General features: G+C 36.2%; 1 protein-coding gene across 3 annotated transcripts in view; it reads left to right on the forward strand.

Annotated features, from left to right (window-relative positions):
- FAM114A1 (family with sequence similarity 114 member A1) overlaps positions 1 to 22,028 on the forward strand; it is a 41,694-nt gene that overhangs the window by 12,252 nt on the left and 7,414 nt on the right. For 2 of the 3 annotated variants that reach the window (XM_056352108.1, XM_056352100.1), the window contains 10 exons: positions 1,907 to 2,020; positions 2,182 to 2,288; positions 4,049 to 4,183; positions 5,959 to 6,111; positions 8,374 to 8,497; positions 13,642 to 13,727; positions 14,845 to 15,012; positions 16,237 to 16,376; positions 17,640 to 17,712; positions 20,408 to 20,461. In XM_056352108.1, coding sequence (XP_056208083.1) covers positions 1,907 to 2,020; positions 2,182 to 2,288; positions 4,049 to 4,183; positions 5,959 to 6,111; positions 8,374 to 8,497; positions 13,642 to 13,727; positions 14,845 to 15,012; positions 16,237 to 16,376; positions 17,640 to 17,712; positions 20,408 to 20,461 — 1,154 coding nt within the window. The remainder of the gene's footprint in view (positions 1 to 1,906; positions 2,021 to 2,181; positions 2,289 to 4,048; positions 4,184 to 5,958; positions 6,112 to 8,373; positions 8,498 to 13,641; positions 13,728 to 14,844; positions 15,013 to 16,236; positions 16,377 to 17,639; positions 17,713 to 20,407; positions 20,462 to 22,028) is intronic. The other variant, XM_056352115.1, reaches the window with a different exon arrangement.

Consider the following 22,028-nt stretch of genomic DNA (forward strand, 5'->3'; position numbering starts at 1 on the left):
TTGTATAGAAAATTACTTCTTTCTGCTTGTCTGTTCCTTAGGGGACATCTGTTATTTCTGTTTACCTCCTCAGATACTCCAGTTTTCTTGTATGTGATCTTTCAGTAGTGCTGTTTCACATGTTTCACATATGTTTTCTACAGTATATTTATTACTGAATTCATAGAGCACCTGATGTGCAACCCATCTGGAAATTATAAATCTAAGCTTTCCTTCTTCCTATTCCATTTCAGGTAGTTTTGCTACATCCTTCTTTAATCAGATGTTCAAAGGCATATTTTTATGGTCACACACACACATATATATGTATGTGTTTATTCAGAACACTGCAGAGCACTGGCAAATGATAGGCTATTTTGCTGTAGTTAATGTAACTCAGAAAAGAGGCTTTGAACTTTTCTAATAGAAAGTGCACACAATTGTGGGAAAGTATGGACAACAGTTAATGAATTGTTATGTTTGACTTCATGCCTTAAATGTCTAAGTATCTTCCTGAGCATCTGTATTAATGCCTTTTCTGAAATCATTTATCTATTTACAGCTCATTTTAAGGTGACAAAGCAAAGAAGTATGAAATTGTCATTAATACTTCTTATAAGCAGTTAGGCAGATAGTTAAAGCACTCTGTATTGTCCTACTGCTAGAAGTAATCAGCTTTATGTGAGATGCAGTAACGGTATGTTGTGCAAGAAAAAATCAAATAGGGTCACCAAAGCCATTTCATTTTGTGTTAGAAAGAAGCATTGCTTGCCTGGTTGGTTGTTTACTTACTGCATCTCATCTGATATGCAGAAACTTCCAGGTAAGGAAGATGTACTAGGTGGATCATTTGTAACAAGAGAAACATACCATGAACATAGTTGTGGATATATCCAGAAGCAGAATAGGCAGGTAATTTGAGGGTAGTCTTTTTTAAGGGCAGTGTTTTTCAGCTACAGTTAATGCAGATCAGGAAACTGTTGCCTCATTTTGCTGACTACCAGCCAATCCCAGCCTGTCCTATAGCAGGATGTTACCGGTCCATGTGATCTGCTAATGTAAATAAACTCTGTGTAGAAAAGTGGCAAAGCAATCCCATTCTGTCAAAACTATTCAGATAAAACCGGTAATAACATACATTCTTTACATTAAACTAGACCCTTTTAATAGAACAGAGAGTTAGGGGGTCACTATGTATGTGTCGGGTAAAGGTGGTGAAATCTCTGTAGGAGATCAGCTACTGCTGGAACAATAATTCTGTGTCATCTGACACCAGCAGACTTTACTGGTATATCTGTTATATATATATATATACACACATATATATACACATATATAGACACACACTGATAAATAAAGTATATTTAAATAGCAGCTTTGAGGAGAGACACTTTAAAATCTGACTTCAAATGAGCAACTGAGGAGCTTAAATCCTGACATAACTTCAAGGATTTCTAAAATACTTCCCTAACATTGCACCTATGCAGCAGACTGAGGAACAGATTCCTTACCTCAGCCCTGCAGTCACCCATAGACCATTACTTGTGGGTTAATTGTTCTAGACCTCTGAAAACTAGATGGGACCAAACCCTACAGCATTAGGAGGACCATCAGTTTCTGTTCAAGGTGATTGTAATAGCATATTTAGCATTTTGAAAAGCAGGCAACTAAACTTACGTGTGCCACGGAAACAAGTTTTACATTTCAGATCTAATGTCATTTGTATCATATTTTAGCTTTAGTGTTTCTGGTCAGTTAATACACTGGATATAGTAGAACAAGTGAATTCTTAACCTAGAAAAAAATTAAGCGATGAGGTAAGTTTAATAGTTACTCTGATTGTCGTCATTTGTGGAGTGTAAGAACACTATGCAGTGTTAGTAGTAAGTTTTCAAATTGTATAATCTAGAATATGCTTCTGCTGCAGGTCATGGCATAACAGCAGTGAAGGAAAAAGCAGGAACTACCCTAGGAATACATAACACAAGTTCAGCATCTTCGGAAACAGCAGTGCCTCCTGCAGCTGAAACACCAATTATACGTAAGTTCAAGTTCACTGAAATTGGACCAACCTCTCTGACACTGCCAAATTAGTCCAATTTACAAAATTATAGGATTTTGACCACAGAATCCAGTTTACTGTAATTTGTGACTAGTAGAGATGAAAGTATGCTGTAACTTGCTTTTTTTTAATTTTGTTAGAAGCAGAAGATTCTCTGGACCAAAGCTCATCTGAGAATACTGCTTCTTCTCCTTCGTCTGGATCTCGTGGCATGTTGTCAGCTTTCACTCATGCTGTACAGAACACAGTGAGTCTTTTTAGCTGGCCTCTGTGCTCTAATCATTCTTCATCATTTTTAGGTGCAGCTTCACTGTAGGTCCCATTTGTTAAGTTGTAGCTCTTTGTAAAAACAGTTAGGTTGTAAGTCTGTTTAGAGTCTTTTCTATGGCAAAATAACTGTATCAAATTTAAAAGAAAAAGTCAAACCAACTAAGTAATTTACTACTTTAGCATCATTTTCAGTGAAAAATATGGTATTCTCCTAAACTATATAGAATTCTGCAAATTCTATTGCAAGAATTCTATTGCAAGAAAAAAGATTTCTGGGAAATCTTGTACCATCATCTTAATTTTTTTTTTCAGTTAAGTCCTTCCAGAGAAAGTATGTTAATATTTTTAATAATTTTTGAAGGCAGATAAAATAAGAAAATACTCCATTCGCTTATTTGAAGGCTTCTACTAAACTGTGCATTGTTAGTCCCTGGCCCTTACCTTCACCTCTCTATCTAGTGTCTCATTTCATATTAGCCTTCCCTGAAGATGGTCTGATTGCGGACTCAGTGAGGCAAAATCTCTCGTCCACAGTTCTTTCCTGTTACGGTCTCCATATATCTCCTGTGTGTTGCACTTCACCCTTTTCTGTTTCTCTGTGTTTCAACTTTTGCAAACTCCTGTACCATACTGTTCTCAAATAAATTTTTGTTTAATCTTCTTCCCTTACATTTTTTACACAATATTGCCATAGCAAATGTTTTCCTCTGATCTTTTCAGTGTGGCGTTTCCCTTGAAATTGTAAGAGACTTGAAGCATCAGCTAAAAAGGCATAGAAGACTAAGTCCCCATTGAGCATGTTTTAAAAATGGCAGTTCTTTTTTAGTGCATATCCAGTTCACTCTGAGCACCTCATCACTCTAATATCAAAGATTTTGGGAGCAGGGAGAGATTCCTACTGACTATTCCTAAGACTGTTGCTACAGAATCTGGAGCATCGTAGAGCTTGTTGAGGGCTGGACATCAGTAAGTTTACCTGAGCATTGTATAAAATTTGCAAATAAGAGAAATGTGCTCTTGCAAACCTAGAGAGGCTACTATACCACAGTGATGAATGTCACCAAACAAAAAGAATAACTTAAGATTTCAGTAAGTTGCTTGTAATGCCATTTGAGACTTCAGTAGGGTTTTCCATTATATATCATGTTACATCAGCATTTGATTATCTGACAGATACATAATCCAGACTGAATTGGGAATCTTTAACCAGTGAAAATTCTTCTTCAGTGTACGTGAAAAATTGTGAGTGAGGGCTAATGCTAATACGAAGACACAGGAAAAACAACTGTATTTCTATAGGAAGTTCCAGAGTCATCACAAGTGTCAAAAATTGCATTAACAAGAAAGGTTAGGTAGGGTAGGATCATCCTGTTCATGATGGACTTTGGGTCCATATTATTCATATCTAAAATATATTCCCATGGACTAGATGTCACTTCAGATGAAATTAAAGTGGTATTCTTAATAATTTTTTTTACTGGCAACAGGTGTTAACGTTTCTCTGGTGCAAGTCTTTTAATTAACTAGAAATATTTTTATAGTTGAGTTTTTTCTTCTTGAAAATATATTCAGAACAACGTAACAATTTTATAAATGTGTCAATCCTAGTGTTCGTTGAAGTATAGAAGATCTAGGGACCTGAATGTTCACAGATAGTGTCAGCAAAAGCAATACTCTTTACAGTTCATATTAGCATAAACTGGAAAGAAAATAACCACATTGCATTGTTTTATACAGGGGAAAAGTGTGTTATCTGGAGGCTTAGATGCTTTGGAATTTATTGGGAAGACAACCATGAATGTCCTTGCAGAAAGTGATCCTGGATTTAAGAGAACCAAAACACTGATGGCAAGAACAGTTTCTCTATCTCAGGTTGGATTTATTTAACTACAGCTCTGTCAATGCAGTTTTAGATTCTTTTTCCGGAATTTCAGATGCCTCAGGGAGAGGCTTTATTTATTGAAATAGATATTGGCTAGGCTTAAGGAAATAAATATTATGCTTTATATTTGCCCCACTTTATTTTTCTTCAGAGAGACACAAAAGATAATGTAAAATCATCTTTTCTGTATAATCACATGTGCAACACCTGATTTTAATAGGATAGTATATGTGGTGATAAGTCATTACACTCTGGAGACAGAATCAAATTGTTGGTGTTATTTCTAACAGCTGTAGATAGGTAATCTTCCAGCACAAACATCACTGTACTGCTTTCCTTGGAAATAAGTAATACTGGAATATGATGTATGTTTCATTAGGAATTAAAGCTGTGAAAAGTTAGATCTTAATGTCCATCTTAACTAAAACTAACTTTTACAGCCATGACTTACATACATGTTTAAAAGTCCAGAGGTATGATAAAAACAGAAGTGCTGTCAGTACAAAATTATTTTAGCTCTCCAGACACTGGTAGGAGGGTGGCTGTGGAAATCAATAGACATTGAAAAAAACTTTCATTTTACTACGTGTTTACTTCCTTGTAGAGAGGAGTAAGGTATTTTTCTTCTAATGAGATGTTTTGTCTTTGGTGTTTGTCATTCTAAGTGTGAACAGACTGATACTGTTGTAGTAGGCCAAAAGCAAGTAAAGCTTCTTAAGGCCCACAGGGTTAAACCCAGCTTTTGAGAATACCTTTCTAAACAATACGCATTAATTCACACATAAAAGATGAGTCAGAAAGTGACATGAATCAGTTCTCATAGGTCACATAAGGTAGTGCTTGCTTTTTGGTGATTTTTACATAAAACTTTGTGAATGATCTTTGGAAGGTGGAGACTGAAAAAAACCTACTATTTTAAGTCTTCTGTAACAAGTGAATAACTGAAGACAACATTGTAGAAATTTTGATTATGGAATAGTGTAAGTGGCGAGAGTTAATCTGTATTCAGAGGCTTATATGTGACTTGAGATGCAGTTCAGATGTATTTACCAGCTTTACTTTTTAATTTACAGTAAATTCATATGACAGGCCATTCCGTCCTGGAATAGAAGATCCTATTCTATACACTATTCTGTCCTTGTACGCTAATTTAAGTGTGTAAGAAGATCACTCCAAAATATCCCCAAGTACATGGAGTGTAGTTCTGCCCCAGTTTTGGTAGAAAACACACCTTATTAGGCCAGTCTCTTCTGTCAGTCTTGCTGTCACATAAAACTGACTTTAATATCTGTTAAAAATATTGTACAGGAAATGTTTATATAGGTGCATTATTTATGCAAGTAGATAGGCAGGTCCTGAAAATAATAGTCTTCCCATTTTGTGGTCTGTGGAATGGATTGCATGACTCTCTAAGGCTGTGTATAAAGTAGTCCTTTTCATTTTATTTTCATTGTAGTTGGTGGCAAAATTTCTTATACAGTATCCATAGCTGACATTGCTTTTGAGAACATATGATTATTTGTTTGTTCATTGTTTTTTTTTAAAAAGATGGTTAGCAATTGCCATTGGGAAAACCACACTTGGAATACTACTTAAATATTTTATTAGAAAAGTTTATCAAAAAAGTTAGATATTTCAGCTTTGCAGGTGTGATATAGTCCCAAATTTTATTAGTTTCCTAGACAAGCAGAAGCAGGAAGTAATAAAATCTGTTATACCTACAGCACTACCAATAAAACAAAAGGAATGATGTGTATTTTTGCAGCTGTTGAGAGAAGCTAAAGAAAAAGAGAAACAGAGGCGGGCCCAGCAAGTTACAGTTGAAAGAACAGCACATTATGGACTACTTTTTGATGAATTCCAAGGTTTGTCTCATCTTGAAGCTCTGGAAATCCTGTCAAATGAAAGTGAAGCTCAGGTACAGTATGCAGACAGCATAAATCAAAATGGTTGGTAAAAAATTGATCTTTACATAAATTTCACTCTGCAAGTACATAGGGAATGAACAGTAAGTTTTCCATCAACTTCAGAGAAAGCTGGATTGGTCCCATGGGCCAATCATTGGCTTCAGGAAATCAGTCTCAATACACCTAAAATTTTAACTCCAAGGTTGACTCCAAACTAACAAACATCTTAACTGAATGTTATTTTTGTTAGGACTGTGTATAGTCTATATTTTTCAGCTTGTGACACAATGCGTATGTCTTTTCAGCATTTTCAAGGTGGTTGAAGTCTTTTGGTTTTGTATTGGGCTCCGATACTTACTTTCAGGAATTCCAGGCCTACTACACATGAAGGCTGGTGAATTAAAATGAATCCCAGATTACTTATCCAATTCATAAGCCTTTTTTATTGTGTTAGTTTTTAAAGTTACATAAAACTACCCTAAGATATTATTACTGGAAGTGTAAAGATGTCTCTCTGAAGAACATGCTAATGTTACTATGGCCTGTATGATAAATATATTTTTTAATTTCAGCTGTCAATTTATAGACTCTGCTAGTAGAATAGTAGCTCTCTGACAGTAGATTAACATAATTTGGTAGAATCCCAGCAGCAGTATTTTGTAATAAAACAGTTTTCTGAATAAGTTTATTAAAATGCAAGTTTTCTTCTTGTTTGTTTTTGTAATTAGCAGTCCTTGCCCTCTGGGTTATTTTTAATAAAAAGTAACCAGCTTATTTTTTTAAATGTTCACAAATAAAAGAAGCTTATATTAGTAACAGCTAAGTACATACTGTCCACATTTTAAATTTTTGCAATTATGTCTAAATGAAAAATTAGAAATTCAAAACTTCCATGTAAGGTTCAAGGGCCTGCTTTTGGAAAAAACCCAACAACGAAAAACCACAAAACAGCAAAGCGAGAAATAGAAATCAAGTTAATTGTCAACACTCTTTTTCTTTTACTGTGAAATACCACAGGTTAAGTAAGACTTGTGCAGGTTGTTACCATTTTCTGATGTGCTTCATGTTATATCCTAGATAACCCCTTGTTCATAGTCCTGCTTACTTCAGTTAGGATTGAATGCAACTATGGGGGTCAACAAGTCCAGTTCTATGATAAATATTCCAATTACCATACACACACAAACACACACACACCAAGCATGTACAGTACTATAAGCTTAGAGACCTGTACTAACAGCCCAAAAGCCAAAGGAGGAGCACATGAGAAAATGAAGGTGTTGCTAATGTCCTATGTGCTTCTAATAGCAAGGATTTAAAAATATTTTTAAGCTTTTATTTTGAAAGTTTCCATTTTAAAAGTTCCCATTTAATACTATGAAATGGATAATGCTACAAAGAGGGACAAAAAAGCCCCAGGTGGTCTTTCACAACCTCAGTCGGGTCTCCCAACTTCATCTTGTATTTAACCCTGAGCATGGGAGCTGGACACACCAAGGAGGCACGTATGAAAGTAACATCTTTCCCCAGTCTCTCACTGAGCCAGTCTGCACATTTGTCAAGCAAGCTTAAACAAATTCCCTTGAAAAAAACCTAAAAGTAAAATTTTGTATCAAGGGGGGAGAAAGGATTTCTCTTGGCTTCCGTAGGCAGAGAATGCAATCAAGGGATTAACACCATATAACTGTAAAACAAGTGATTCAAGGAATCTGTTTCCATCCCTCTTAGGCAAACTAACAGTGATTCAAAGAATCTGTTTCTGTCCCTCTTAGGCATGCCACCTTATTAGATATGCAGGGACCCGCAGATACCTGAGACATGCAAAGACCTGTCAATGCATTCTTCAGAACAGGTGGACTGGTAGACTGTCAATAATTTTGGTTGCATTTTGAAGGAGGGGAAACAGGCTTCTTTTTTCAACTCCTGTGAGTCCTCAGACTAACCATGAATTTCACCTGTGCTCTTTTTGCCTGCTGTCTTCCAAGCAATCTCAAAATGCTTATAACAGTTTGCAATTAAACCATAGATTTATAATTCAAAACTAATGTTCTGGGAGAAGGTAGAGACCTGATGATCTTGCAAGGCTGGTGTAATTTTTGTGATAATCAAATGTTGATGAGAACCAAAAATGTGTCTGCATTGAAACGTTGTAGACAAGGTTGGAGCATAGTGGAAGTTTCCACTTCTTAGCCTATTTTGGTATCAGGCTCTAAATCAGCATTTAAGAAATGCTCAGTTTTGGTTAGCAATGCTTACTGTCCTTTCTTTTACAGATTCAGTCATATTTAGCAACACTTGATGGAGAGCAGTTGGAGACTGTGAAAAATGATTTAATTGCTATAAAAGAGATTTTTGTTCCAAAGGAATCAGATGATGAAGTGGTGCAGGCACAGAAAGGTAATTGGAAATATAGAGAATCATAGGAGTAATTGTTACTTTTGTATACAGTAATTTTAAAAATTACAATCCATACTAGAATTTCTGATATCCTAATACTCTTCATAAGGTAGTCATTAAAATTAATTCTCTATAGAAGTTGTGGAAGCTGATCAATGCTTAATTTTGAATTTATATTGTAATTGAAGTGTGAGATATAGGAAATGTAAGGAAATATATTACTTTGCTGTATCATCAGTGAAAGCAAAAGATAAATAAGGGAAAATGATAACCTTTTGAATAACTGAGGTTTTCTTACAGAATCTGTTTATGAAATTGTGTAATCTGAATGTTTTGGGGTGTTTAGCAATGCTTTTCCGTTTAGCAACTTCCTCCTCGCTTTGCACCCTGCCTTACTAGATAGGGAAAAGGTAGAGTGTAATAGAGACTTAAGAACCCTGAACTTTTTAAATGAAAGTCACTTTGAAACACAGTGGCTTTCTAGGTATTGCTTGGCAAGATGTGACATGTGAAGTGTGAGAAGTCAAAGCAACCAGAAGCATGCCATAACTATGTCATAGTGCACAGCACTGAAGAGAATGGGACAAGCATGACAGTCCACAGATCAGCTCGCAAAAGTTACAATAAAATGGGTGGGTGATTTGGTTGGGGGCAAAATAGGTGTCTTAAACAGGAATTTTGGCATTCCCCAGAACAGGCTGAAAACAGAGGGTAAGAAGTTAGCCTAAAGTCACCATAGGGCACATGTCCAGGCCTGTGAGATCCATACCAAACCTCTTCTAGCTAACAGAAGCAGTCCCTTTGATGTGACTGAAGACTGGCTTATGCTATTGAACACCATATTGTTGTGTTTCAGAAGAACAGAAACATAAAAAGATACTTGTTCCACATCTTCTTGATCTTCTCAAGGGTGCTTTACCCATAAAACCTACATTTTACAGGATGGTGAGGTATGATTTCTCTAGCCTTCAGAAAAGCTAGAAAAACTGTGTTAACATCCACATGAGTCTTTTCTGGTCAGACTGTGCTTTCTAAGCAGTGCTTATTCAGTATGCCTGATGTCTTTCACAGGGAGCTTATTGTTTCTTCTTGGGTGGACAACGAGCGGTCAGTGTAAAGTAGAGTACAGTAGAGTTTTGTGCTCCCCCCGTACCCCTTGTTACTCCTTAAAACCCCATGCTCCGCTGTGAGGTTGTGAGAAACAGAAGTCAAGAAAGTGTATTAACTGTTTAAGAGTGAGGATTCATGAGATGACTGTTGTTCCTTAATTACTGTGGGAAATATTTCCTTGCTTTGAAACCAGCCTTCAGGAAAAGTCCATTCGTTGCACAAAGTGATGTTTTCTCTGGTGGTGGGAAGTTCTGTTTTTTTCAGTGAAACACAGCTGCTGATCATGTTCCTTGAAACATTAGCTAGCCTTTTAAATAGTCTGGGACCAAGGCAATGAGCACCTCAAAAAAACAAACAAACCAAATCAGAGTGTCCAGCATCCAGCAGCTTTCCCCCTGCAAAAGCAAACCAGTCAGCAGTGAAACATTTCCTCCTCTCTGTGACAGCATAAATAATAACCACACACGTGTTCTTCTCACAACTGAATGGGTGTTACTTCAGGCTGCAGTTCAAAATGACTCACAGCCTTTAGTGTGATCAGGTTCAAGATTTATTGTTACTTGAACTAGAGATAAATTTCATTAATTAGTATTAAGTCAGATAAATTTTAGTTCCACTGGAGGACACCAAAAGAATAGAAAAGTTAATCACTTCTCAAGGCAGTTTTCTGTTACAGCTGAGCCTAAAATTCTGTGGTTAGGCTCCTGACCTGGGACATGTGGCCTTTACTTCTTTCTTCAGTCCACAATCCATAGTACATGCAACCAACACTGCACTGATAGTGCTCTTACCACTGCATAGTGCTTTGACACATCCCTTCTAGACAGTGTCCTAGCCTGGGTGCCTTTCCCAGTCACAAAAATGTGTTATGTTCATTAAAATCTTGTCCGAGTGAAAAAAGGCTTCGTATCATCCTCCTGAGTCAGGGAAACCAGACCTTTTCCTGAATTTCTTAATGCGCAGGATCTTTAGTGTTTTTATTAAGTGCATTTATGCAGCAAATGCATAAAACCTTGTAAAACTTAAAGAATTCCACTAATAGGCTTTTACATGACAATTGTCTGCCCTTTTTAGATAAAAACAATGTCCCACGCATTTTCATGTAATGTTCTATGTGATTTGGCATGTCCATTTCCCCTCATGGAGCACAGTGCTACTGAACAGTTTAATGTTTCATTGATACTTTAGTTTGCCAGTTTTCACATAATTTAAGTTGGATTCCAGTGACTCCATATTAACAATGCTTAGCATTCTAGTCATATTTTACAAATAAGTTCAGCTTTCTGGGGTGCATTGATACGTATCCTTCTGGGCACACGCTTACCTTTTAGAGTCTAGGTTTAAATTGTTTGGGTTTGTTTGGGTTTTTTTTAATTAAATTGGTATCGTTTACCTGAAATGACTTGTTGGAACCTTAAGCGTATTTCTGTGGCATAATTAATATTTACACTAAAAAAATGGTCTATGTTTAATGTTACCAAAACATTTAAACATCATTTGGCATCCAGCACCGATAAAAGACAGTGAAGTTTAACAACAGGTTCACTGATCAGGTTTAAATGCAGCTCATGTCTTGCTGTGAAGAGAAGACTTTATTCTAGTTTGTGTTCTCAGCTCAAGCTCCTGTTAAAAACATTAATTGTTTCATTATTTATTTTTACTTAAACTAGCTAGTCTAGCAGAACGTAGCAGTCTACATTAAAATTCTGTGGAGTTTTATTTGTGTTTTCTAAACAGTTTAAGACTACAACTAACTTGCCTTCAGTAGTATTTTGATTTGTTCTTCCTAGATCAATTAAATATGTGGGGTTTTTCCTCTATGCAAGGAGGCCACCCCCCTACAAAAGAGTGATTAACTAATGATGTCTGAAAATGTTAAATCTTACCTAGCCACTGAGCAGTATTTGAAAACAAGTTAATTACTACTTATTGCTAGTTACCACAGTGTTACCACTTTCTCATCATCAGTCATGTTATTTATGTGGTGTAATTTGTCAGGGCTATATATATTCAGCAAAAAAGAAGACTACTTGGGAGGAAAACTAGTACTTTGCATTCAAGTGTTTGAAAAGGGTGGCACTTTGGTTTTTGTAAATTCTCAGGATACCTTCTTGTCCTAGACTCTCAGAATCTCATTCAGAGATGTTAGTGCTGCTTTTTGTTTCTACTGTAAACACAAGTGTTTACACAAGAAGAAATTACTGCGGTGATCTTCAGAGGACTGTTTTGGGAAAGGATTGGGGCTAGGCTTTGTTCTTGGCGACTTTGAAACTGGAATTGTAGTTTTTTCTGTGTCTTTGCTTAACAGTCAGATAGGTGCAAAATGAATACAAAAAGAAAGAAAAGGAAAAGATATTTTCTGACAAAGGTGGGAGAAAGCCACATGCATACCCATACCCTTCTCTAATGTTTCCTCTCACTTTGATTATGTAACTTTAATGTATTTTTCACTGCAGCTTATTTTCCTTTCAGTTGTTTATGAAATAGTGAGAGGAGAATATCTGAAAAGGTAGCTTTACCTACATTTTGAAAGCCATTAACACCAAAAAAATCATGTGTGAGGTTAAGGGAGACAGTAACCAAAGTGAGTATTGAATTGAATGTACCAATTATCAACAATTTTGATAATTTTGTGTTGATCCAGTGAACTGCTTATCAGTTTTCAGCATGCTATACTTTATAAAACAATTTGCCATTGTTTTAAGAACAAGCAAATTTGGTGTATCCAAGAGATGCTGTATTGCAAAACCTGAAGGTCCTATTGCTAAAATTTACTGGTAAGGGCAGCAGTGAAATGAACTCTCTGCATCTTTTTGGCCTGCCAGAATATGATCTCCTTGACCTGTTCCTCTGCTGTTAAGAGGAAGGCTCAGTCCCTTCCTTGGTCACTGCAGCTGAAGAGTTCTTTGTGCTAAATACCAGTTTATTTTATAGCACCAAGATGGTCACTGTCTTTACAAGCAAGGGTACAATGTCCTTAGCTCTAGAAAGTATAATCTGAGTGTCAGATTCCACCACTTTTCCACATGTTGCAAGGTACTGTGGACTGTGAACAGTTCTACCGAAATCCCCAAACTCATTGGAGAATAATGGGTCTCTGCTTTTCAGCCCAGTACTGAAGATTTGCATAGAAATAGAAAAACTGGCCCTACCTAATAAATGAACAAAAAAAGTGGGAATACAGCAAGACATGAAATTAATTTTTGAAGTAGCTGGACTTCTATCAGGTTCAGTATGGGGACTTTTGCCTTTTGGTGTCATCAGGCTAAAAAAGCAGGATTTTGTATATTCCACCAGGAAATTTTAATGAAGGTTCCAAACCAAGTCAGTGCAGATGAACAGAACGAACCAAAATACCAACCTCCAGGAACTTAAAAGCATGTTAGAATATGGCAACTGCAAGTAGTCAAAGGAAAATATATAATATAGGTGAAGTTCAAATGCTAATGGTATTTTATCTTTGCTCGTAAATCCTGTGAAATAAAAGTGCAGATTCTTTAAGGCTCATTAGTCCAAAGCAGAACAGGAAACATTCTTCATTTAAGCAAAGCTCAGTCTTAAAATAGAAAGAAAACACAACTCTCAGCTGTGGTTTCAGACAGCAACAGAGAACAAGCTTTCCAGTATGTTTTGGTCTGAAACTTACTTGTATCTGGTCCTGCTGCAGTTTTTCTTCCTTGGTTTGCAAGAATAGGTTAGTATCTCTTTGGTTATTTTGTGGGTCATGTATTGTTGCCAGGTAACTAGGGATGATGCAGCTTCTTCTCCTCTTACCTGTTCTTTTGAAACGTAGTGGAATTTAGAATGGGGCGGAAAGAGTAGTTGAAGTGTCAGGCTAGCATATCTGGTTGTACAGGTATCTCTCTTGCTATTCTCTTTATTTGAGCATACACACGCACACACCCACACATCCCTTTTGTCTGTCACTGTTCTTCAAGTGCTAGAGTGCTTGGGGAAACTATGTGACTGCATGTATTTGATTGTGTAAAATATAGTGATAACACCCTAAAAAAAAATGTCTTTCTTTCTTGCAGTAGATACGGGAGAAGAGTTTGTCAGCATGCTCACTGAACTGCTGTTTGAATTGCACGTTGCTGCTACTCCTGACAAGCTTAATAAGGTTAGCAACTGTTAGTGAGCTGCCCTGTGTTTTTTGGACAGAGATAAAAAAGGAGGGCTTTGTTCTGAAATCTGACTCAGTTCAGACAGTTCAGAAAGCAAAGAACAGGAGGGTGGCACTAAAATGATGAATATAGAAAAGCTTTCAGAGAAGAGAGTGAGATTAGTAAGGCAATACAGCTGCAATGATTAGCTAGCACAACACGTTAGAAAGCCTTCAACCAGGGATGTCTCAGCAGAAGAGTTCATGAGCACAGCACATTTGGTCTTACGTTCTGGGAACAAAGGTCAGGTTCAGATTTATTTTTCTTGCTCATCATGTTTATTCTTCTGAGGGACTTCTCCAGACCTTCTTAGCTAGAAGCAAAGTCTTGGATTTATCTTGTCTAGCTTCAATCATCTAAAAGTTAGATGGCTAGAAGCTAGTCACGTCACTAGTCACATTTGTACTGTCAGGTCCCTTTAAAGTGATTCACCTGCTGATCTTCGGCTCAGATGAATGTTTATCTCTCTAGCTGCATGGACTATGGATAACTATCTTAGTCTTAGGTCTTAACATATTTTTTGACTTCATGTTAAAAAAAGAGACATCATAAATTTCTTATTAACTATAACAGTAGTCTGAAGGTGTGTAGAACTTCAAGGTTTTTCCACTTTGATCTACTTTCAAGCCTGGGAAGGCAGCTGAAGATACACTGATTTGCTATTTATTTTGCCTTCAGAAATTTAGTACATCTCTCTTACTTCTCCAATATTTTTTTCTCCTTTTTTATACCACCTTCTTATTTTATTTGGGAAAATTATTTCTATGTAAATAGATACCTCATAAAGCTGAAATATTAGTAAATTTGGTATTAATGCCAGCTCTATGTGTTAGTTAGGGATTTCATACCTGTAGAGGAATTACCCTCACTAATCCATCTTTATGTAGTCAGAAATGCTTCTCCCTGTAGTCTCTTAAATATACACTTAACTAAATGCCATGCAGAGGCTTGATATGTTTGAACTTCTGAATGTAAAAAGGAAGTAATTAAATGTATTGTTAATTAATGTTCATGAACATAATTTGATATTCCCTATATGAACTGAACTTTGGGGTTGGGTTCTTTGTTTGGCAGGCTAGGAAAAAAGCTCATGAATGGCTGGAAGAAGCCAGTTTTTCTACCCCAGTAGACACAGAAGAGAAGCTAAAAGAAAAACCTGGGGAACCTAGTGAAGAAAAGATTGAAAAAGAAGATAAAATTGACAGTGATAAAACAGAAGTAGATAAAAACAAAACTGTGGAGGTAAAATAGCTTCTTGGGGATAAGTTTCATTAAGCAAATTGTCATACTTTGATTACTTCTTTGTTTGTTGGTTTTATATGTTCTCCTTCTTTATAACTCATGGAAGTATTAGGAAATAGTAATATATAACTATTCACTGTAGACCCAATAGGAAACTAATTTGCATAAATATTTTTACTTAGTCTGTTCCCATAAGTACCTATCAAAGTAGCAGGTCCTCTGTCTATTGTATTGGGTTTTCATGTCTAGGTTTTTGTGTATATGTATGTGTATACACAACATACAGTGAGCTGAGGGATTCTGTGGTGTAATGTCAATAGCACATTGAAAGTCATACCTCAACATTCCTTGGCATCTGTGTTTCCCAGTGACAGTACATGAAAGAAATTCACAAACTTTGTTTAAACACTTAAACAGTTTAAATCACAAACAGACAAAACAGAAATATTATTTAGGCACCTCACAAATGTTCATTCTCTCTATGAGAGAGAGCTCTTAAGGCTAAAAGTAGCATGTTTAGACAATCCTTCTTGCTGATAAGGGTGATTGTGATCGAATATTTTACACCAAATTATACCAATGTTAAATATGGTTGGTATCTTTGTCAAAATATTATCCATAATGTTTCCTTACAAAAAAGGTCCAAGGAAGGAGACAGTTACACTGTATGTATTATAGACTTTATGCAATTGCAGATTTCCAGCTGGCATCAGCTTGTGAAAGCTGTAACACCGTAGTGCTAAATTGAATTCTTTATCATTGCTGATAAAAGTCACTTTTTTATTGGGAGTATTATCCATTTCTACTCTGGAAATTCATCTGAGGGATGACTCAATACTTTTGGCTCTATATGAAAGTAGTTATGACTTACTTTAGTGTTAAGGGATCTCTGTATTTGTTAGGACTAGGTCTAAAAGTGTTAGGTTAGAAAATCCAAGAGCGTGATGTGACCTAGTTCCCATCCAAATAAATGGTAGACTTGTTCTTACTAATTTTTCAGGATGAGTGTAAGGTCTGTATTTTATAATCTGTGGATATTTCATTTCCTAGTATTGTTTGTGAGGATGGCATTATGGCTGATATTACTTCACTATGTACGTGATGGTATTTCCAGTTGGGGCAGGGCTGCTCCTATGTTTGAAATTCTTTTATGTGTATATATCTATATGTATATTTATCAATGTTGTTATTAGTGATTACATTATTCACTGTTTCTAATTTAAGGAAATATACATGCTCTCCATTGAAAGTCTGGCTGAGGTAACTGCTCGTTGTATTGAACAGCTTCATAAAGTAGCAGAATTAATTCTGCATGGGCAAGAAGTAGAAAAAACAGCTCAAGATCAAGCAAAAGTACTGACAAAGTGAGTATTTTAAGCATTTCATGTATGAACATTTGACATTTGCTTAAAACTCATGTAGTTTTGTTCAGCTTTTGGCACTTGAAGGCAGTAAGTTCATGAATCAACAAATGGTATTGGCTTTAGGGGTCCTGGTGCTGTATTTTCTCATGTAATCAAGTTACATAGGCTACCTGTCATTTTTTGACATGGCTAACACATGTATGTTTACAAAAACATGACCTATTCACAGGCTGAAAGTTGTTTCTGCTCCAGCAAGTGAATGTACATGCTAATTTGGGTTGCATTTCCTGTTCCCTCTGCAAAAGATACTGTGCTAGCATATATAGAATTTGCTTTTAGAGCACATAATGCATCTTATTATCTGTTGATTGAGTTTCATTATCTAGTGTTTAGGTGCCAAAAATATATAAAAATTAGTCTGTAGTTCTAAATGATGAGACTACATTTGCCAGCAACTTTCTGGTAAACCGCAATAAAACATGCATAAATTCAGGAAGCCAGTTTATCTAGTGGGACTCAAAATTCAGATCTCAAGCTCTCTGTAATAATCAATTCTACTGACATTAATGGGTTTTGACGCTAAGATGTTGTAAGCACTTGAGTCCTAAGTAAGTAAAGTATTCAAGCACGTGTTTATCCTTAGGAATCCTAGTAACAATAGCAAAGTCCATAGCAACACTTCAGTCTAAAACAAAGTACTTGAACAACTATTTTTCAGAATTAGAGCTAAGGTATGGTGCATTTTGCAGGATGAGGTTCTATGTGATGCACTTCTGAATGTTTTGCAAAACAGTGAAAATTCTAGGAATAGAACTAGATCTCCTTCTTCTTTCATATTTTAACCACAAGTGTACTTCCTCTTTTAGTACAGAGTAGATGTTTTATTGCTTAGATAGGAAACTTTTCGCTGTTTTCTTTAAAGTTTGATCTATTTCCAACAGTATTTCTAGGAGTTGTGTTGCTGCAGTTATCAGAAAAACATGAGTTAAAAAATTGAAACATTGCCCTATCAAAAAAACCTAGTGTTTGTGCCAACATGATGTCATTTTGCTGCTGTAGTCAGCAATGGATTTTTCAGTGGAGGAATGTAAAAACTATTTAATGAACAAAGTCTACTCCAAAATATTTAAAAAAATACTAGAAGCAAAATTGCTTTAAGAACGTTCTTGGATGAAGTTTGTGCCTGGGGTAGTCACAGAGTTTTTACTTGTTGACAGGACAAGGATGTATTTTTATATTTGTCTCTCTTGTTTTTAAAACCAGTTTAACAAGTGCCATGTGCAATGAAGTTTCGTCTTTATCAAAGAAGTTTTCTGATTCTGTAACAGCAGTTGGGGTAAGATAACAGCATTCTCTGTAGCATTCGGGCTTTTTTTAATAGTTCACTTCTTGAAACAGAACTCACTACACAAGTGCAGTGGCTTTACATGACGTACCAGCAAAGAGGGCATTCCTTTCCTCAGATCAAGAACACAGAGCATCTTTAGAGCAGATTACCTGTTGCAGAGAAAGTTTATAAGCCTTGATGGATGGCAGTGCGTCCTCTGCCTTTTATAATCTCTGTTCCTAGACACATTTCCCATTTTTCCTGATCACCGCTCAGCACTTCTTGTCTTTTTGTACTGAAAGGGCCCTACCTTTGTAGTCCCACAACTTGATATTGTCTTCTCAGCCTATCCCTTTTGAATGCATTTGTGTAAAAGTCATTAACAGATAACACTTCCAGTACCTTAAGATGGTTTCACGAGCTGTCATCTTAGCCTTTGCTAAATCCCCTGGCCTAGGGCCACTGTGTTTTCAAAAGGTTTAAGAGATTAGAAAATCTATTTAGTCGTTCATCTTAAAAAAAATGACTCTGTCTTGTATTTCAAGATATTCCATTTAGGAACATCCATTCATCTGTGAACATCTTTGCTAGAAATATTTTCCTGCCTTTCAAGATGTTTCAAAGATGACTGGCATCTGAGTACTCTCAGGATCCAGAAGCAAAAACTGTGCTGTTGCTGAAATTGTTCTGTAAACTTCAGAGAAGAACAAACTCTGGTTCTCCTGATTACTCCATGAAAATGTGAATGTACATCAAAGGAAATTTTCCCAGTTCTCCCATGAGCTCTTCCAACACATCTCTGAGCATTTTTTTTCAGAGTTATTTGTAGACAACATGATTTACTGGGTTGCTTTTATTCTGAATAATTTACATTCCTTCCCATTACTCTGGGAGAAACTGCTTGTTTTGCATTTTGGGATTGTATTTTAGCATCTCTTTGTGTGACACTCGCAATAAATACATGCACAGACATATAAAAATGAATTGCACATGAAATATTAAGCTAGCCCAGCTCAGGAAATTGGAAACAAAAGCTTTCATAAGCATCACATTAGGTTTTGTTGTTATTATCTCTGGACTCAATTTTTAGGACCAGATTGTTTTTATGGACATTCGTGTGGACATGTAAGAAATTGAGCACAAAGACACTCCCCACTACTAAAGTACTCTCTAGAAGAGAGTTTTAGTAGGCAGTCAGATGATCTTAATGTGCTGTCCTGTGCTTGTAAGCTTTTGGAGGAAGATACGGGTATCCTCCTTACCATGATCAGTAGGTCAGATCAGGGCCTGTCACACAGGACTGTAGAAAATCTACATCTGCCTGCACGCCCCAGTGGTTCAGCTTCCTTCTTAACCTGCCAACAGTACCTGGGTTCACAAACACATTCCAGTATCCTGCAAAGTGCATTAACTCATGGAAACTGAGAAATGGCTTAGAACAGAAAATACTGGTTTTTTTCAAACATAATGTCATCCCTGTAGTTTTACCTGTATAATTCAGACAATAGTTGCAGTGCTGGCTGTACACATAGTCTATAATGTTGGCGATGTTTCTGAGTGAGCAGTAGTGCAGAAGTAAGAAATAACAGCTTTTCTTGCTACATAAGATTTCTTTCAAATTTTAATTTATTCATTCGTACAATCAATAGTATAAAATTGATACTGCTCTCTTATCTGTTTCAGTTTATTGATAATCAACTGAACAGTGCATTTCTTAATGGATTTTTTAGTCACTGACAGTAAAATTACTTTTCTTTTCTCTAACCATCTTCCCTTTGTTCTGCCATCTTTCTCCAAACTAAAATTAAGGTGTTTTATGTTTCTTTAAATCTGTAATATAAAAGCTACAAGGCTGTAAGTGGAAATATTTCAGTTAAATTAATCAGTATTGTGTTTCCTTTGTTTCCTTTGCCCTAATGAAGTCCACCATTCAGTATTAAAAGAAAGCAACTCTTTCTGGAGGTTACTGTCATTCTAAAAAAACACAATGCAAAGAAAAATGAGAAAAAAGGAAAGAAATTTTGCCATTTTGAAAACCAGAGGAGCTGACAAATCTTGGTTTTCTGGCCTCTAGTAGTGTCACTACTCATTGTATCCATTTTATTCCTATCTGGTGGCTGAGAAAAATGCTATGTATGCTGAGCTATGTCTACTGGCTGGTCTGCATTGTCCAGCTCAACATATACTGCCTCCAGCACGGCGATCCGAGTTTCATCTCTTTTTCCTTCTGTAGGGGAGCTAATCTGGGCCTTTCATTTCCTCCTAACCACAGATATTTGTGAAACTTCAGAGAACTTAATTTTTCTTCTGACCTGAATTTTTCCTTCTTCTTTCCTTGAAAATGAGCAAGGGGTTAAAAATTTTTGGGGGAGATTAAAAGGTCACTGACAGGCAGATGGACAGACAATGTCATCACATAAATATCACATCCATAGGAAACCAAGCAATTTGAAACTCTGTGGTACATGAATTAATGAAAAAGTAAAACTGTTCATTGTGCTCAGTGATAGAAATACGTAGGGTCTACTGAAGTGTGTATGAAATGTAGACGCAGTTACCAGGAATACTGTGATAAACAGTCTGAGTAAGAATCAAGGTGAAGCAAGACCTTTATAGAATTCATAAAACCACTTCTCAGGTAGCAGTATATTTCTGTTAAATGTATTTCTTGTCCTGGCATTTCATTCTATTTTCTGGTTTACAGAGCAGTATGAAGGCAGAGGTTCTTAACCCCATCATCAACAGTGTGCTATTAGAGGTAAGCCTTCACTTTTTTCACATTAGGAGATGTTCTAGTACAATGATTTTGAAATGAAACAGTTGCATTTATGTCTGAAGAAAGAACTATATAAAAAGTAATGACAATATCATTCTGGCTGTTCAGCGCCAGCTCATAAAGCTCTTGGTTTTGTGTTCATCCTCTCCCACAAACACTATAGTAGTAATACTGCATTTACTGAGGAGTCGTAAGAACTGTGTCACTGAAGTGAGACTGGCCAGCTCTTAAATTCTGCTGCTGTATTGGTCAGAGCACAGCAGACAATTTGCTGTTTATCCCTTTTCTAACCTATTCACATGTTGCCTGGGATGTCTATTCTTACTGTTATATTACCTACTTCAAATCTTGCAGAGTATTTCTGATTCACAGATAGTTTCAGACTATTCTTTCCTTTAAAATTGGAGTTGCAGTTATGCTACAGTGCTTCCCTTCCATAGGCATTTAGGTTTCCACAAAGATTCACAGTGTAGCAGCAGGTTTGGTCATCACATGGATAACCGTGTGTTAGACATCACCAAAATGTTCCTGAGTGATTTCTTTTATTAGTTACCATAACCCATGAGTGACCTCTTCTATTAGACATCATGAGCTATTTTTCATCAGAAGAGCAACAGTAAGTAAAATGTGCCTCAGTTTTGCTGAGAAGAGGTCAAGAGGGAGTAATACACTCAAAGTACTAAAATGTGTACTATCTGCAGCATGAGTTCTTTTAACTCTGCTAATTATATCACACTTCTCTTCAAACATAAATAAACATGTAGTAGCGACTACAAGTTGCCATTCTGTATCTAAAACTGTTCTCTTAAAAATGAGGAAAAGATTTTTACAATAAGCATTTTTGCACTGAATTAACAATATCTTTAGGGAAAATAATGGGAAGATTAATAGAGCTGTAGTAAAGATTACTGTGCAGTTCCTTTTGTTATAGGGTAAATTTGCTGTTGCAGCTGATGTATCTTTCTGTGCTTCAGAAATTGTGAAATCTGGGAATGTCCGGAATTGTGGAATATGATGTTTTGTACTTCTTAAATCCCGTATTTGTATTTGTACAAATATGTATTTGTACAGCCTAGGATCATGGAGAATTACAAACTGCTGTACTGTTCAGTATTAGAAATTCCAATAATAGTACTACACGTTAAAACCATTACAATAATTCAAACTGTTATTTTCAGTGACACTTTTTCCACCTACAGCAAATTCAGAATTAGTTCTGTTGTTGGAAAGACTAGCTGTTTTGTATTTAAAAAGTCAAATCTACTTCTGAACACTGGCATTTTATTCTACTCTCATTACAAACAAAACTGTCCAAGAGTTCAAACGGAGGGAAAATCAGATTTTCATGTAGTGATTGAGGCTCTCCTTGTTAGCCATAAGCTGTTGCAATTTATAATTTTTGGTATCTGCAGGTTCTAAAATCTTGTGTGAATACATATGCTAATATAGCATGATGCAGATGTATTAAAAAAAAAAAAGAAGTGTATTTAAAAAGTACAGTGTAATTCCTGAAATACATGACAGCTATACTGATGAACCACATGTTTTC

This window comes from Falco biarmicus, chromosome 1 (genome assembly GCF_023638135.1).
Source record: "Falco biarmicus isolate bFalBia1 chromosome 1, bFalBia1.pri, whole genome shotgun sequence".
Lineage (NCBI taxonomy): Eukaryota > Metazoa > Chordata > Aves > Falconiformes > Falconidae > Falco > Falco biarmicus.